The following is a 17,216-nucleotide window of genomic DNA, read 5'->3' as shown; positions in this document are numbered from 1 at the left end:
TATTCTCACAATTTCTGTTTCTTGGGAATATTTTAAAATGCTTTTAGGGAAAAAATGCCGTCACAACCTCTCATTCGAAAACTCAGTACTTCAGATCTGCATTGAATATAATCTATTGTCATTATACACAAATTAAGTAAGATTCCCTAAATTTCCATTTCATCTTAAAGCCCTTTAAAAGCCTAGAATCAAAATTATGTAATGGATTTAGATTTGGAATGGTTCTAGATATAAGGTTTAGTTTCATAGTATTTGGATTATAATCTGTATAAAGGGACATAAAAGTGGTGCAAACTAGTTCTGTCCTAACAATTAATGTTACTCATCATGGATCAAGTATTCTTGTAGTTGTTAAATAATTAGAAATAAGCGCAAAACGGAATCTGTTTTGATCATAAAATTTTTTTCTTGCCAGATTTTCAACGTTGAACCCCAAAACAATGTGTCTGACAAATCACTATTGATTTGAATGAGACATTTGGTTCAACTATGTTATTGACTCAAATATGTGACACCGTCGTGAAAAAACAACCCTCTCAAATGCCAATGTTCACATGTTAGTTAAGTTCCATTTCTGATCATCATGGTGTTGTCTCGTCTGACACTCATTAATTCTTATCATTGAGCAGCCTCCAGGCCTTGATAAGTGGTAACTAGAGTAAGAGAAATCGTCTGGGAGATACTCAAAGATAAAAATCAAAGAAACTGTCGGTTGTACATTGACTGCTACCACGTGAGGATTGGAAATAAGCATGGTTGGTGCAAAAGATTTCTTAAGAGGAATTGATTATCAAATAAGATGTCACAAGAAGTATTTGTTTACATTAGATTTGAAGTGGACCATATAATTTGTCATTGTGAAGAAAAACACATTTTAAACTTTTTTTGGAACTGTTTATAAAAAGGTGCCAATCAAGCTGGCAACGTCGATGCAATATACTATGTCGTTTTCTTGAGTGAAATATGTCAAGAATGTCTTTTTAAAAAAATTTTTTTTATTACATTTTCACCCCAAACAAGGTACATTGTTGTAGGGGGCTACTATCAGGGACAAAGGCATCAGGGGTACTGTGTAGGGAGTTGGGCAGCAAACTGTCGGTTCACGTTACACTTGAACTTCTGCATGTCAGTACAGTTGGGGAAGCAGGGACCCGGAAGGGAATTCCAAAGTCTAGCTGTCCTGGGGAAGAAACTACTGGAGCAGAAGGCTCTCTTACATCTAGGGCTCTCTTCTGTGTCAGGGTGGGATTAGGCTGATTGTCGGGTTTGTCGGGGGTATTTACATCAAGGGGGCACAAGTGCTTGCAGTTCGTCAGAGCATTCACCGTTAAAGTACTTATAGAACAGACAGAGGGATGCAACGTTTCGTCGATGGGACAAGTTTAGATGACAGTTCAGGACCTATCAGATTGGTGACTCTCTTTTGAACCTTATCTAGGAGTGAGAGACTAGTGGCAGATGCACCAGCCCAAATATGACAACAATACTCCATACATGGGCGAATGGTGGCCTTATAGAGGTATAGGATACTTTCGGGCGTTAGTATCTTTCTAGCACGGTAGAGAGAACCCACCTTCTTCGCGGCGGTCCTGGCGATACTCTCAATGTAATTGTTCCAACTCATGTTTCCTGTGAGCGTTAGGCCGAGGAGTTTAAAAGATGTACTTTCAGATAAAGAGTCATTGGCCATTGCTATTGGTGGTAGAGAAGGTTTCTTGTAATTATTGAAGGAAACGAGTTTAGTCTTGGCAGCATTGAATGTGACCATCCATTTATGTCCCCATTCTACTACAGATCGGAGGTCATCCTCTAGTGTTTCTGCAATTTCTTTAGATATGTGTTCATTTGTTTTCTTGTCATGTCTATTATAGAGCGTGGTGTCGTCAGCATATATACCCATCTCACAGACAATTTTCTCAGGGAGGTCATTTATGAATATTAGGAATAACAGAGGTCCAAGGATAGACCCCTGAGGCACTCCTGCATTTATATCATATTGTTTAGATGTACGACCGTCGAGGACAACCTGGATTTTTCTCTTATCTAAGAAGGATTTAATTATGTTATACATGCTGATAGACTAGAGTTTGGTTAATTATGGTCTCAAATATTTTGGCAAAAAGTGGGAGGAGGCTAATGGGGCGATAATTTACTGGGTCAGTTCTTTCGCCAGAATTCTTGAAAACTGGTACTACAGAAGCAGTTTTCCAGCAGGCAGGAAAGCAAGATTCATTAAGACATTTGTTGTAAAGTTTGGAGAGAACTGGAGCACTTTTTTAATAGCACAGCCAGGATAAGATCAGGTCCAAATGCTTTTGCAGTGTCAACATTTTTTATGATAGCATGCACCTGAGAAGGGGTGATTTTCAGATCGTCTAGTGTGGCGTCTGTCCACAAAGGAAAGTCAGGGAGAGGGTGGTTAGTAGGGTCCAGTGTGCAAACTGACTGGCAAGCATGTTAGCCTTCTCAATTGCAGAGCAAACAACCTCATGATTGTTGGACAGTGGGGGAATTGTTGATTGCCTATTATTTACTGTTGTAGATTTTCCAGAAGTTGCGGGTTCCTAATTTCTGTGCTTTAATGCATTTTTTAGTGGTTTCAGTAAATTCTCTCTTAGCTGTCAGTATTTCTTTCTTACAGTTACTTCTGGCTTCTATAAACAGTCTGCCTTTTTGAACTGGACTTATGTCGGTTAAATTTGTGGTACGCATGCTGCCTTTGCGCTATTGCAGCTGCACAAGTAAAAGTAAACCTTTGCGGATAGTGGGGCTTGCTATAAAACATGAGAACATGTGCTTCAATTGCCGTTTCGAACCATTCAGTGGCCTCATTTGCGCAATGTTCAGCAGGAAGTGAAAAGATATTTTGCCATGAGGCGTCCCTGATGAGATCCCTGATGGCTTCCCAGTCAGCCTTTTTATAATATCTCGTTGTTTTGAGCAGTGGCTCTTCAGTTTGGCTCTAAAGTTTAGGGCTATTTCAACCATTACCACTGCATGATCGGCGTTCCCAAGTAGGCTGTGGGTATTAGTTACACAGTCATCGGGACCTGTGGTCAGAAACAGATCTAGAAGTGATGTGTGTTGTTCATGCTAGTCTGGGAAACGGGTTGGAAACGTAACCATCTGTGATAGGGAATGAGATATAGAGAAGTTATGTGTTGTGGTACCAGCTGCGTCTGTGTGAGTAGAAAATCCAAGCCAGTTGCTGTGGTGGATATTGAAGTCACCAAATACATGCACTTGTGCGCTAGTATCGAGGGAAAGTGCTGTATCTATGCTGTCGGAGACTTTGTTTATTAGGGTACAGTCCTGAGTCGAGGGAGAGCGGTAGAGAAAATAAAAGTAGCTAATGTTATGTTGTATTTTAAGTCTAAAGCACATAAAGGCTTGATCGTCCGATTCTAGTTTAGTTTCTCTAGTCAAGGTGAGGGTGTTCCGAATATATACTCCAAGCCCGTGCATATGTCTGTCAGAGTCCTTACGGCAGAGTGGGAGATATCCAGGCATGTTAAAATAGTTAGAGGGGATCTTTCTCCCTTATTCTTACATGTTGCTTTTACGTTTCTGAAATTTTGAAATGAGGATTGATTACACTGACCAACAAAAAAACTTTCATAGTGCCTAAGATGTTTCAACTGTTTTGACCTTATTTTAGGGTGCTGATTCCAGAAATGCTGTCAGTTTTTTTCTCTCAGGTCTTGTTTTTCTGGTGTAGGAAGCCGATTCCTACAATAAAAACAGGCAAATAGAAAAAAAAAATTTTTTTGTAACTAAGACACATATTAATCAAATCATACCAAAATATTCACAATTAAAGCTTGAATTTGTAAAAAAAAATGCTAAGCATAGACATCATCATCCATAAATTGACGTTTTACTGATTTTCTAGAATGGGGGGGGAGGGGGATCCGACATCATCGCGCTTGCTAGACCAACAGTAATCTGCAAGCATGGTGGCATCCCAACGAACCTTGATAACAAACATCCATGTCGCTGATGTCTTGATGAAAGTGCTCTCCTTGCTCGTCACTCACATCACTCCAATTTTCTGGAAAACGGTCAAGATGGCTGTGCCAAAAATGTAACTTGATGCTCATATTTGTACCCAGTTGATGAGTAAAGTTTCAACAAGCTTTTTGTAGTTGGGCGCCTTTATTTTTCCAAAGACTTTTACTACATTTGTAAACGCCATGCAGGCACTCAATTATGCGGGATTCATAAAATTACAGAAATTTACATCATTCATTTAATTCCGAATATGAGATCTATAAAAAAAATTCCAGATTTTTATTTCTCTATGGTAAGGCCTGGAAATTTCATGCAAATATATTTGAAACAGTCGCCATCTTTCTCAAGAGCCTTCATAGACTGTTTTATGATGCCAAGCTATATGTAAAGAGAAGGAAACATAATTTGAAACGCTCAAGCAAAGAAGAAGCCAGAACATTGAGAGAGCCAGGAATCAGTTCACTGCGCACAGGTGAATCTTTTTTATCCAGTTGTCCATTCTTGCTCTGCCATCACACAAACACAAGAAGCAAGGAAATTTTGTGTAGTCACCTTGCAGCCTGAGGAAAAATCCAACAATTTTCAAATCGACGCATATGATTGATTGGTGCTGTCTGTATGAAATCTTTTTCAGAACAATTTTAATTTCATCATATTTTTCTTTGTGGGTCGTTGAATTGCCGAGAGACACCGATCCATATAAGTTGTCATTGTGAATAAAAACACGTGTTAAACTTCTTTTTGAGTTGTCTATAAAAAGGCTCCAATATTGTGGCTGCCAACGTCAGAAGTAAATTTTACGAAGGGCTTCTGTTCACTCTTTGTCCGTTTTGCACAAAACTAAACAGAAACTATTTAACGACATCTATGTCGTTTTCCTGACTGAAATATGGCAAGAATTCAATATAGCGTTTTCTATAGAATGGTTATGAGAGTTCCAAGTTGAAGAAGGTTTTTTTCAGAAAATTCTTTGGAAAAGTTGAGATCTCTAGTCAGAGCATGACGTTTTCCTTGAGAAAAAAGCTGTGGTAGTAAAGAAGGAAACCCGACATCTAAAACAATTGGTTCACTACTTTCAGTGCAAAATACAGAGGCTTGATCTTCTTCAGAACCAGGCAATTTCAATTTGGACAAGCCTTTAAACACTCGGACAGGAATTTTATTATAGTGTGGAGTTGGCCTAATTGCAGACTTAAGGTTTGGATAAACCAACGAATTCTTGTTCTTCCTGTTGATTCCCACATTGCCCAGAAGAAGAAATGGGACCGGAGACAGAAGAAAGAGGCTGCTATGTAACCAGTGGTTGCAAAAAGAAAGTAAAGACCAACCAGAAGAGGAAGTTAGGAAGAACGTAACTCTAAGTTAAAAATAACTTAAAGATAATGGGTCCGAAACAGGAAGGCACAACACAAAATTTTTAGGTAAAAGAGATATAAAATAGCAAATATCTCAACAACCTGACCTGATGAGAAAGAATTAATATGATTTTGTTTAATCAGCACAACCAAATTAGTCTAAATCAACTTAGAAACCTTTTGACCAGTGTTATTTCGTCACAGTGAAGGAAAAGAAAAAAGAGAGAAAAATAAATGCCTTTTTGTTAAAACTGGCAAAAAAGGCTGAGTCAAACTTCTTTTGACTTGTTTTTTTTGTTGCGACTGTCTCAGAAAAAAGTATTGGGTCCGAGTGTTAAAATGTAATGACACAGTTGAAGAAGATTAACAACTATATTACATTGTTCATGGAAATTGCACTTGGTCAACATGTTGGTTCCAACTCTCAAAATGTAATGACACAGTTGAAGCAGATTAACGACTATGTTACATTGTCCATGGAAATTGTACTTGGTTAACATGTTGGTTCCAATTCTCAAAATGTAATGACACAGTTGAAGAAAATTAACGACTATGTTACATTGTCCATAGATATGGTACTTGGTCAACATGCTGGTTCCAACTCTCAAAATGTAATGACACAGTTGAAGAAGATTAACGACTATGTTACATTATCCATGGAAATTGCACTTGGTTTACATGTTGGTTCCAATTCTCAAAATGTAATGACACAGTTGAAGAATATTAACTACTATGTTTAACGACTATGTTACATTGTCCATGGAAATTGCACTTGGTCAACATATTGGTTCCAATTCTTAAAATGTAATGACACAGTTGAAGAAGATTAACGACTATGTTACATTGTCCATGGAAATTGCACTTGGTCAACATGTTGGTTCCAATTTTCAAAATTTAATGACACAGTTGAAGAAGATTAACGACTATGTTACATTGTCCATGGAAATTGCACTTGGTCAACATGTTGGTTCCAATTTTCAAAATTTAATGACACAGTTGAAGAAGATTAACGACTATGTTACATTGTCCATGAAAATTGTACTTGGTCAACATGTTTGTTCCAACTCTCAAAATATAATGACACAGTTGAAGAAGATTAACGACTATGTTACATTGTCCATGGAAATTGCACTTGGTCAACATGTTGGTTCCAATTTTCAAAATTTAATGACACAGTTGAAGAAGATTAACGACTATGTTACATTGTCCATGAAAATTGCACTTGGTCAACATGTTGGTTCCAACTCTCAAAATATAATGACACAGTTGAAGAAGATTAACGACTATGTTACATTATCCATGGAAAGTGCACTTGGTTAACATGTTGGTTCCCATTCTCAAAATTTAATGACACAGTTGAAGAAGATAAAAGGCTATGTTACATTGTCCATGGACATTGCACTTGGTTAACATGTTGGTTCCAATTCTCAAAATGTAATGACACAGTTGAAGAAGATTAACGACTATGTTACATTGTCCATGGAAATTGCACTTGGTCAACATGTTGGTTCCAACTCTAAAAATGTAAGGACAGAGTTAAAGAAGATTAACGACTATGTTACATTGTCCATGGAAATTGCACTTGGTTAGCATGTTGGTTCCAATTCTTAAAATGTAATGACACAGTTGAAGAAGATTAACGACTATGTTACATTGTCCATGGAAATTGCACTTGGTTAGCATGTTGGTTCCAACCCTCAAAATGTAATGACACAGTTGAAGAAGATTAACGACTATGTTACATTGTCCATGGACATTGCACTTGGTCAACATGTTGGTTCCAATTCTTAAAATGTAATGACACAGTTGAAGAAGATTACCGACTATGTTACATTGTCCATGGAAATTGCACTTGGTTTACATGTTGGTTCCAACTCTCAAAATGTAATGACACAGTTGAAGAAGATTAACGACTATGTTACATTGTCCATGGAAATTGCACTTGGTCAACATGTTGGTTCTAACCCTCAAAATGTAATGACACAGTTGAAGAAGATTAACGACTATGTTACATTGTCCATGGAAATTGCACTTGGTCAACATGTTGGTTCTAACCCTCAAAATGTAATGACACAGTTGAAGAAGATTAACGACTATGTTACATTGTCCATGGAAATTGCACTTGGTCAACATGTTGGTTCGAAGTCTTAAAATGTAATGACACAGTTGAAGAAGATTAACGACTATGTTACATGGAGTTTAGTTTATTATTGAGTATATTTACACCCAGAGCACCAAACTTGTCAGAGCACATCTCATTGAAGTGCTTGAAAAACAAACACAGAGAGGCCACATTGTGGTGATGAGTCATGCGATAGAGCTTGGTAGACAGTGTGAGCCATATTAAATTAGAGGCTCGTTCTTAGGTCCTTCAAGAAGGGAGAGATCAATAGTTGATGTACCAATCCAGATATGACAACAAAACTCCATGCATAGGTGAATAGTGCTTTTGTAGAGATAAGGGATATGTACAGGTGTAGCAGTGTCAGAAATTTCGTGAAAATAGTGAATAATTCCACCCCATCTTTCCAAGCTTATAACTCCTCGAAAAATGTAATTCAAGCCCTAATTTTTTTTTTCAATTAAAGGAGTAAGGACCAAGGTTTTATTTAAAAAAAACAAACAAACAAAACAATGTGTTTTTTTTTTTTAAAAAAGGTTTTAAACTTCGGACTTTACAGGTAAATTTCTAAAAAAGCGATTTTTTTTTTTGTTTTAAATTTGAATATATTATTTATTGACCTTTTCTCTTCAATTTGTGATATATAAAACTATTAACCATAAATTAATTATTTACTTTTTAATAGACATTTCAAAATGAGAGGCGTAAATTATTCGACCCCCTATCTTTCTAAGCTTATAACTCCTCGAAAAATGTAATTCAAGCCCTAATTTTTTTTTCAATTAAAGGAGCAAGGACCAAGGTTTCATTAAAAAAAAAAAAAGACAAAAAGAAACAATGTGTTCTTATAAAATAAGGTTTTAAACTTCGGACTTTACAGGTAAATTTCTAAAAAAGCGATTTTTTTTGTTGTTTTAAATTTGAATATATTATTTATTGACCTTTTCTCTTCAATTTGTGATATATAAAACTATTAACCATAAATTAATTATTTACTTTTTAAGAGAAAGTTGAAAATGGGTGACACTTGGGGGGGCGTGAATTTAAAAAAAAACGTTTGTCTAAAATATTATATTCGGTTTATTGGAAAGAACATAAAATTTCACATTGACCCTGAAAATATCGTAAAAATAGAATCAATAGAAAAATTTTGATAGATTTTTAAAATTTAAAAATTTAAAAATATTGAGTTTAAAAATTGAAAAATATTGAGTTCGGAAAATTCATTACTGTTTTAAAAAAAAAATATTTTTATTACTTTTAAAACAACTGTAATAGTTTATTTTGGAAGTATAATCCATAAAGAAAATAAATAACCCACTTTTAACAGAGAAATTACGAGATTTTTATATTGTATTCGCAGTTTCGTGTTAGGGGTGTCAAAAATTCCTACAAAAATTCTGATACTGCTAGTACAGGTGTGAAAAGTTTTCTAGCATCGTACAGAGAGCCCACTTTCTTTACATCATCTACCAGTATCTTATTCTTTGGAGTGAATAATTTCTTTTTAAAAAACTTTGATAATTATTATATTTTTGTTTAACAAATAGAATAGATAAAGATGCGGGTGTAACTTTACTTGCCTTGTCCCTTATGTGGTACATGCATTGATTGATGATCATTTGAATATCCACAGTAGAACGTGCTTACTTACTGATTGTCAAAAAGAAGTTTAGCATTAATGATGTGGCGGACTATCGCTAGACGGATTAAAAATTCAAATATTTTGAGAAGAATAGGAGTAGACTAATGGTGTAATAATTTTGAGGGTCAGTTCTTTCGAACAAAGGCAATTTTCCAGCTTTCATGCAAAAAAGATTCAGCAAAACATTTGTTATATAATTTGGATAGGATAGGGCCTAGCTCAGTAGAGTATTTATTTATAACTATAACAAAGACAAGACCAGGTCTCGAACACAGAAAAGTTGATCAGGTTGTCAACTGTGGCTTCAGGGAAATTTGGGAGGAAGTGGCTTGCAGAGTCCAAGGTGGAGTTCAAGCCAAAGCACTGTGCAAGTAGTTCAACCGTATCAGTTGCTGTACAAAGAACATCATTGTAGTTGGATAGAGAGGGAATTGTTGATTGCACATTATTCAAGTTATATATTCTAAGTGATATATATTTTTATTTTGCATTTTAAGTTATATTTTCTAAGTTGTATTTTCTAAGTTATATTTTCCAAGTTATATTTTCTAAGTTATATTTTCTAAGCTATATTTTCTAAGTTATATTTTCTAAGTTATATTTTCTAAGCTATATTTTCTAAGTTATATTTTCTAAGTTATATTTTCTAAGTTTTATTTTCTAAGTTATATTTTCTAAGTTATATTTTCTAAGTTATATTTTCTAAGCTATATTTTCTAAGTTATATTTTCTAAGTTATATTTTCTAAGTTATATTTTCTAAGTTATATTTTCTAAGTTATATTTTCTAAGTTATATTTTCTAAGTTTTATTTTCTAAGTTTTATTTTCTAAGTTTTATTTTCCAAGTTTTATTTTCTAAGTTTTATTTTCTAAGTTTTATTTTCTAAGTTTTATTTTCTAAGTTATATTTTCTAAATTATATTTTCTAAGCTATATTTTCTAAGTTATATTTTCTAAGTTTTATTTTCTAAGTTATATTTTCTAAGTTTTATTTTCTAAGTTTTATTTTCTAAGTTATATTTTCTAAGTTATATTTTCTAAGTTATATTTTCTAAGTTGTATTTTCTAAGTTTTATTTTCTAAGTTTTATTTTCTAAGTTATATTTTCTAAGTTATATTTTCTAAGTTATATTTTCTAAGTTTTATTTTCTAAGTTTTATTTTCTAAGTTTTATTTTCTAAGTTTTATTTTCCAAGTTTTATTTTCTAAGTTTTATTTTCTAAGTTTTATTTTCTAAGTTTTATTTTCTAAGTTATATTTTCTAAATTATATTTTCTAAGCTATATTTTCTAAGTTATATTTTCTAAGTTTTATTTTCTAAGTTATATTTTCTAAGTTTTATTTTCTAAGTTTTATTTTCTAAGTTATATTTTCTAAGTTATATTTTCTAAGTTATATTTTCTAAGTTGTATTTTCTAAGTTTTATTTTCTAAGTTTTATTTTCTAAGTTATATTTTCTAAGTTATATTTTCTAAGTTATATTTTCTAAGTTTTATTTTCTAAGTTTTATTTTCTAAGTTTTATTTTCTAAGTTATATTTTCTAAGTTTTATTTTCTAAGTTATATTTTCTAAGTTATATTTTCTAAGTTATATTTTCTAAGTTATATTTTCTAAGTTTTATTTTCTAAGTTTTATTTTCTAAGTTATATTTTCTAAGTTATATTTTCTAAGTTATATTTTCTAAGTTTTATTTTCTAAGTTTTATTTTCTAAGTTTTATTTTCTAAGTTATATTTTCTAAGTTTTATTTTCTAAGTTATATTTTCTAAGTTTTATTTTCTAAGTTATATTTTCTAAGTTTTATTTTCTAAGTTTTATTTTCTAAGTTTTATTTTCTAAGTTTTATTTTCTAAGTTATATTTTCTAAGTTATATTTTCTAAGTTTTATTTTCTAAGTTATATTTTCTAAGTTATATTTTCTAAGTTATATTTTCTAAGTTATATTTTCTAAGTTATATTTTCTAAGTTATATTTTCTAAGTTATATTTTCTAAGTTTTATTTTCTAAGTTTTATTTTCTAAGTTTTATTTTCTAAGTTTTATTTTCTAAGTTTTATTTTCTAAGTTATATTTTCTAAGTTTTATTTTCTAAGTTATATTTTCTAAGTTATATTTTCTAAGTTATATTTTCTAAGTTATATTTTCTAAGTTTTATTTTCTAAGTTTTATTTTCTAAGTTATATTTTCTAAGTTATATTTTCTAAGTTATATTTTCTAAGTTTTATTTTCTAAGTTTTATTTTCTAAGTTTTATTTTCTAAGTTATATTTTCTAAGTTTTATTTTCTAAGTTATATTTTCTAAGTTATATTTTCTAAGTTATATTTTCTAAGCTATATTTTCTAAGTTATATTTTCTAAGTTATATTTTCTAAGTTTTATTTTCAAAGTTTTATTTTCTAAGTTTTATTTTCTAAGCTATATTTTCTAAGTTATATTTTCTAAGTTATATTTTCTAAGTTATATTTTCTAAGTTATATTTTCTAAGTTATATTTTCTAAGTTATATTTTCTAAGTTATATTTTCTAAGTTATATTTTCTAAGTTATATTTTCTAAGTTTTATTTTCTAAGTTATATTTTCTAAGTTATATTTTCTAAGTTTTATTTTCTAAGTTTTATTTTCTAAGTTTTATTTTCTAAGTTTTATTTTCTAAGTTTTATTTTCTAAGTTATATTTTCCAAGTTATATTTTCTAAGTTATATTTTCTAAGCTATATTTTCTAAGTTATATTTTCTAAGTTATATTTTCTAAGTTATATTTTCTAAGTTATATTTTCTAAGTTATATTTTCTAAGTTATATTTTCTAAGTTATATTTTCTAAGTTATATTTTCTAAGCTATATTTTCTAAGTTATATTTTCTAAGTTTTATTTTCTAAGTTTTATTTTCTAAGTTTTATTTTCTAAGTTTTATTTTCTAAGTTTTATTTTCTAAGTTATATTTTCCAAGTTATATTTTCTAAGTTATATTTTCTAAGCTATATTTTCTAAGTTATATTTTCTAAGTTATATTTTCTAAGTTATATTTTCTAAGTTATATTTTCTAAGTTATATTTTCTAAGTTATATTTTCTAAGTTATATTTTCTAAGTTATATTTTCTAAGTTATATTTTCTAAGCTATATTTTCTAAGTTATATTTTCTAAGTTATATTTTCTAAGTTTTATTTTCTAAGTTTTATTTTCTAAGTTTTATTTTCCAAGTTTTATTTTCTAAGTTTTATTTTCTAAGCTATATTTTCTAAGTTATATTTTCTAAGTTATATTTTCTAAGTTATATTTTCCAAGTTATATTTTCTAAGTTATATTTTCTAAGTTATGAGAATAGTTCCAAAATTAAGAACTCCTATTTTTTAATTCAAAATCTGAAACGTTGAAGAGCTATGAAGACGGGAGTGGTACCATTAAAGCGAGCGACCTTTTGAGCTTCAGAATCTAGCTTTCTACATATTCGTCAGTATTCTCAATTCACTTTTACCAGCACTGAACAATGTCTCGATTGTAAAAGTCCGGAACGTGCGTTGTCACCTACATCTCTGTTATCGACAAACCCATTTCGTAATTGTGTTAATATCAACCCAATCGGCTTTCTAAACGGTCAACAGGCGCTAATAAATGTTGATATGTTCAATTTTTATCTGTGTGGAGGTATTCAATGATGCATCTCTGCTTCTGATGCACATCCATGACAAGAGATACTTTCTTAAAATATCACGCCCTTAATATCTACACCAGAAAGATGGAATTTTCAGGTCATGAATGCATAAGTTCAGTCATCATAACAATGCAATTTGCAACCCTTTTTTATCCGTTCAGAAAAAATTGAACCAATAAACATTCACTGGGGTTTGTTAAACGTTTATGAAACTGATGCAGTAGATGTCAGCAGATGGGTTCGTCGATTTCCGAGTGGTGACAATGTACACTCCGGATGCCCATGCATAGCCAGCATCCCAGAAAACACTGTGTGCTTTGACTAACTTATCCATGCTGATCAGCAGATAACAGTGAATGAAATGCATGTAGATTTGAATGTGGATGTCAGTGCGCAGGAAACTATGTTGTCATTCCTAGGAAATAGCAAAATCTGGGTTTTTGTTTGCTATCTGTTGTTCGTTATTCAAAAATGAATATTTATCCATGGAACTTACTTTACAATGAATGTTTGTTTGATTTGAATTATAATTTTCTAAATGTTTCGTCAAATTTGTCAAATAATTATTCAATATTGATTTACTTTTTCAATTGATTTTTCATCGAAATTATTTTAATTTTTCAATTAATTTTCCATTGAATAAACTTCATACTGACAGAAATAATATATTTTTCATTTCATTTTGTGAAAAAAAAAGAAAAACCCACAAGACTTTTGTTTGGGAACTTCTGGCGTTTTCCGTAAACCGCCTGGACGATTCTGAAATCCACAGCCCTTATACTGCATAAGTACCATAAATTCAAATAATGTGAATAAACGATTGGAGAAAAACACAGTTTTTAAAGAGAATTAAAATTAAATTAAACAATTGGCATGACTTTTAAAGAAAGGTGTTTGTTTATTAATTAGAACAACTCACAGTGTATAGATGTCGAATTATCTCTTTATTTTATTCTATTTTGCAGCGATAACTTGTTTTGTTCCATTGGATAATGAGGCCGAAAATACAGGATCAACAGTGGCAGAAGGCGGTACTTTTAATTACGCTTGTAAGCCCGGCTGCAATGTCGAGGGAACAAATCAAAGTACTAGTTTGCTGACTTGCACAGATGGGAATCTAACAATGCCAAATGGTGACATATTCACAGTTCTGAATAAATGCGAAGGTAATCATTTTCCTAATATCAAAGACTACCTGGCTCACGATGAGTTCAGTTGCTGCAGAAACTTAGAAACGATAATTAAAGGACACTATAACAAAGCACTAAATGAAACCAGTAGAGAACAAATAATAACCAAATGCATTAAAAGGTGACCAATATAGTAACAATAAAAATAACACTAAGGAGAACAAAATATAACCACTAGAAACAGCAATAATTGGAATCCTGATAGCAATCATCCAAATAGAAACAAGAAAGCTAATAATGAATAGAAAAGTTGTAACTGTAGAAATTGTACATTTTTTCCACTATAAAATAAATGCCTTACGAAAAACATTGTTTAGCAAGTCACAATAATTGCCACAGACCAAAACAACGAGAAGTACTATATAGGTGAAATTTCTGTACATTTTTAAACCAGACATTACAACCATAAAAAGTGCATTCAATAACAAAAAATTGCTGCATAAAAGCAACATTAGTGACCCATTACTGGGAGCTTCAAGAAAGCAAACACTCACCAATATTTGAATAGAAAATAGTATGATAGGCCAGTATATGTAGAAATTTAAACAAGCTATGCCGATTATATCTGAATGATAAATTAGAAATTCTAAGGCCACCAAAACCTATTAAAATACAGAAGTAAAATAGCAAACAATTGTATATACAAAATAAACTTAAGAATGTATTCATAAGAAAAAAAATAATCATGAAATAAACAGGTAAACTAAACCAACACCTAAAATAGAAATAGAAAACATACACCAAGCACATTGATATAAAAATGACGTCACCTTTTAATTCACACATTCACAAAAAAGAGTGGGTCACTCTTGCATAAAACAGAACAAAAGATAGGAAGTAAAAGTTAGCAGAAATCTTTTTGGAGAAAAGCATTGAGATTAGATAATGAAGACATGAATTTCTAGAATGGACTAACAATGAATCCGATTTTTTAGCTATCTTGACTAAACACCATTTGTATATAAAACATTATATGTATTATTTGGATTAATGGATTACTGTTCTCAGCTTGACTGTCATTTTCAAAACGTTCTGGCCAATATAACCTCTGATCTTCTTCAGATATATCTTGTAAAACTCAGGAATCTTTCTGTTGAACTCAAGAATATGCTCGGAATCTCGAATAGAACCCTTTACAACTACGACCGGGTAAACGTCCTAAGCAATTCACGGTGAATATCACTCATACTGAGGATAGAAGCAACGTTCAGTGTCAGAACAGAATTTTACCAAATACTTTATCTGTTATGGGGAAAGTTCAAGTATGAAGTTTGGGAGTTTTAAACATATTTTAGTTTTTAGGTGTACAATCTTACTAGTTATTACTATACATGACTATTTGTTATAGATTATATATATATATATATATATATGTATATATTTATATATATGTATGTATATATGTATATAGAGAACATAAAAAGGAACAAACCGTATTATGTGTTCATCAACGTTTCGTCTTTATTTCGAGACTTCCTCTGGATAAATCAAATAAAGACGAAACGTTGATGAACACATAATACGGTTTGTTCCTTTTTATTTTCTCTATTTTGTCGGAATACTATTTCCATTATTTTCATCATATATGTATATAAATGCATATATATATTAACTTTTCTCTATTATTCATAAGTAACAGTTCATTATGAGACAAAATAAAAAGCATAGCCAGAAGAACAGCGAAGTGTAAGACGACTCAAAGAAACAGCACATATGTTTGGCTATGATCACGTAGTATAGAATTGAATACAATATAGAAACCATTGATCTCTTCTCTTCTTCTCTTCTTCTCTTCTCTATATAAATAAAATAAACTCATTTTCCCGTGTGACTTTGACCTTAATAGGATTAAAAATCTAGACAGTTTATGAAGATGTACTATGCACAAATATCATCACAATATCTGAGGTGTGTTATAGGCATATTAACTATCCACTAACTCGCAGATCGGAGCTTCCTATATTATATCTGGTGAGAGTTCACTGCCAAAACCGGTAGTAAAGTCATCTCTCTCTAAAAAATGCATACTTCCACCGTCACTCATTTACACCGTTTATGACCATTCACAGGAGACAAATAAGGACGAACGCCAGTTTCGGTTTTCATAAAAACTGAACAGTAATTTAGGTGAAACGCATCACGCTAACTTTTACGTTTGTTAAAAATAAAAACAAACACAAACCAACAACTTTACATTTTCTTACAGTGCATTAAAACTTATGATACTTCAATTCCGCTTTATTTCGCATTCTTCACTGATTACAACATCGTTTTCTTTGCTTTGGGGGTAATGTCATGTATCTTCCCTCTGTTTTTCGTTTTCCCGATCTTTCCCTTTCTCAAATTTATTTCTTCTCCCTTTCCGTGTTTCCTCTTTTTTTCGGCAAGTTTACCATCGTTTCTTTTCATTTTTATTTATTTATTTTTTTATTTTTATAAACTTTCCTCTGTTTCTGTTTCTACGAACTTTACATTTTGTTTATTTATTTCTTCTCTCTTTCCGTTTTTCCTCTTCCTTCGGCAAGTTTAACATCGTTTCTTTCTTTGTAATACAGCCGGATTTTTTTAACACTAAAAAAAACAAAATAAAATAAATTACATGGATTCGTTCCTTCTTCTTCCGTTTATTTGCACTTTGTTCGCTGTCCTTCCAATCTCTTTTATTTCATTTTTTTGTTATAAAAACATATCATTCATCATTTCCACTACGTTTGGTTTTGTTCGATGCCTATCTCCCGAATTTCATCGTTTATTTCTTTTTTTTAATTTGTTTATTTGTTCTTTTTTCAAGTTTTCCCTTAGAAGCGGCACTAGGAACCCATTTTTTTTCATTCTTCTTTCTTTTTTCCTTCTTTTTTTTCAATTATAATTTCAATTATATTTCAAATATAATTAGTTTTCTGAAACTATTTCAAAGATAATTAGTTTTCTGGAACTACTTAAAATATTATTAGTTTTCTTGAACTATTTCAAATATAATTAGTTTTCTGGAACTATTTCGAAGATAATTATTTTCTGGAACTATTTCAAAGATAATTATTTTTCTGGAACTATTTCAAAGATAATTATTTTTCTGGAACTATTTCAAAGGTAATTAATTTTCTGGAACTATTTCAAAGATAATTAGTAAAGTAATGTCTTAAGATATTAAATTAAACAAAAAAGGTTTTTGTTTAATGCTTAATTATCCTAAAAAAACGAGCTTAGTAACAGGAACCTATCACTGCTTTATAAAAACAAACA

The 17,216-nt window shown here is 31.2% G+C and overlaps 1 protein-coding gene across 1 annotated transcript in view; it reads left to right on the top strand.

Annotated features, from left to right (window-relative positions):
- Positions 1-14,098, top strand: part of LOC145266653 (P-selectin-like) — a 126,802-nt gene extending 112,704 nt beyond the window's left edge. The window contains exon 3 of the mRNA XM_080122579.1: positions 13,749-14,098. Within this exon, the coding sequence (XP_079978705.1) occupies positions 13,749-14,098 (350 nt within the window). The remainder of the gene's footprint in view (positions 1-13,748) is intronic.
- The last annotated feature ends 3,118 nt before the right edge of the window (positions 14,099-17,216 follow it).

The sequence above is a fragment of the Euprymna scolopes genome, chromosome 41, assembly GCF_053919585.1.
Source record: "Euprymna scolopes isolate OS-2025 chromosome 41, ASM5391958v1, whole genome shotgun sequence".
NCBI lineage: Eukaryota > Metazoa > Mollusca > Cephalopoda > Sepiida > Sepiolidae > Euprymna > Euprymna scolopes.
The sequence above is the reverse complement of the archived record's forward strand: the minus strand, read 5'-3'. Positions and strand labels throughout refer to the sequence as shown.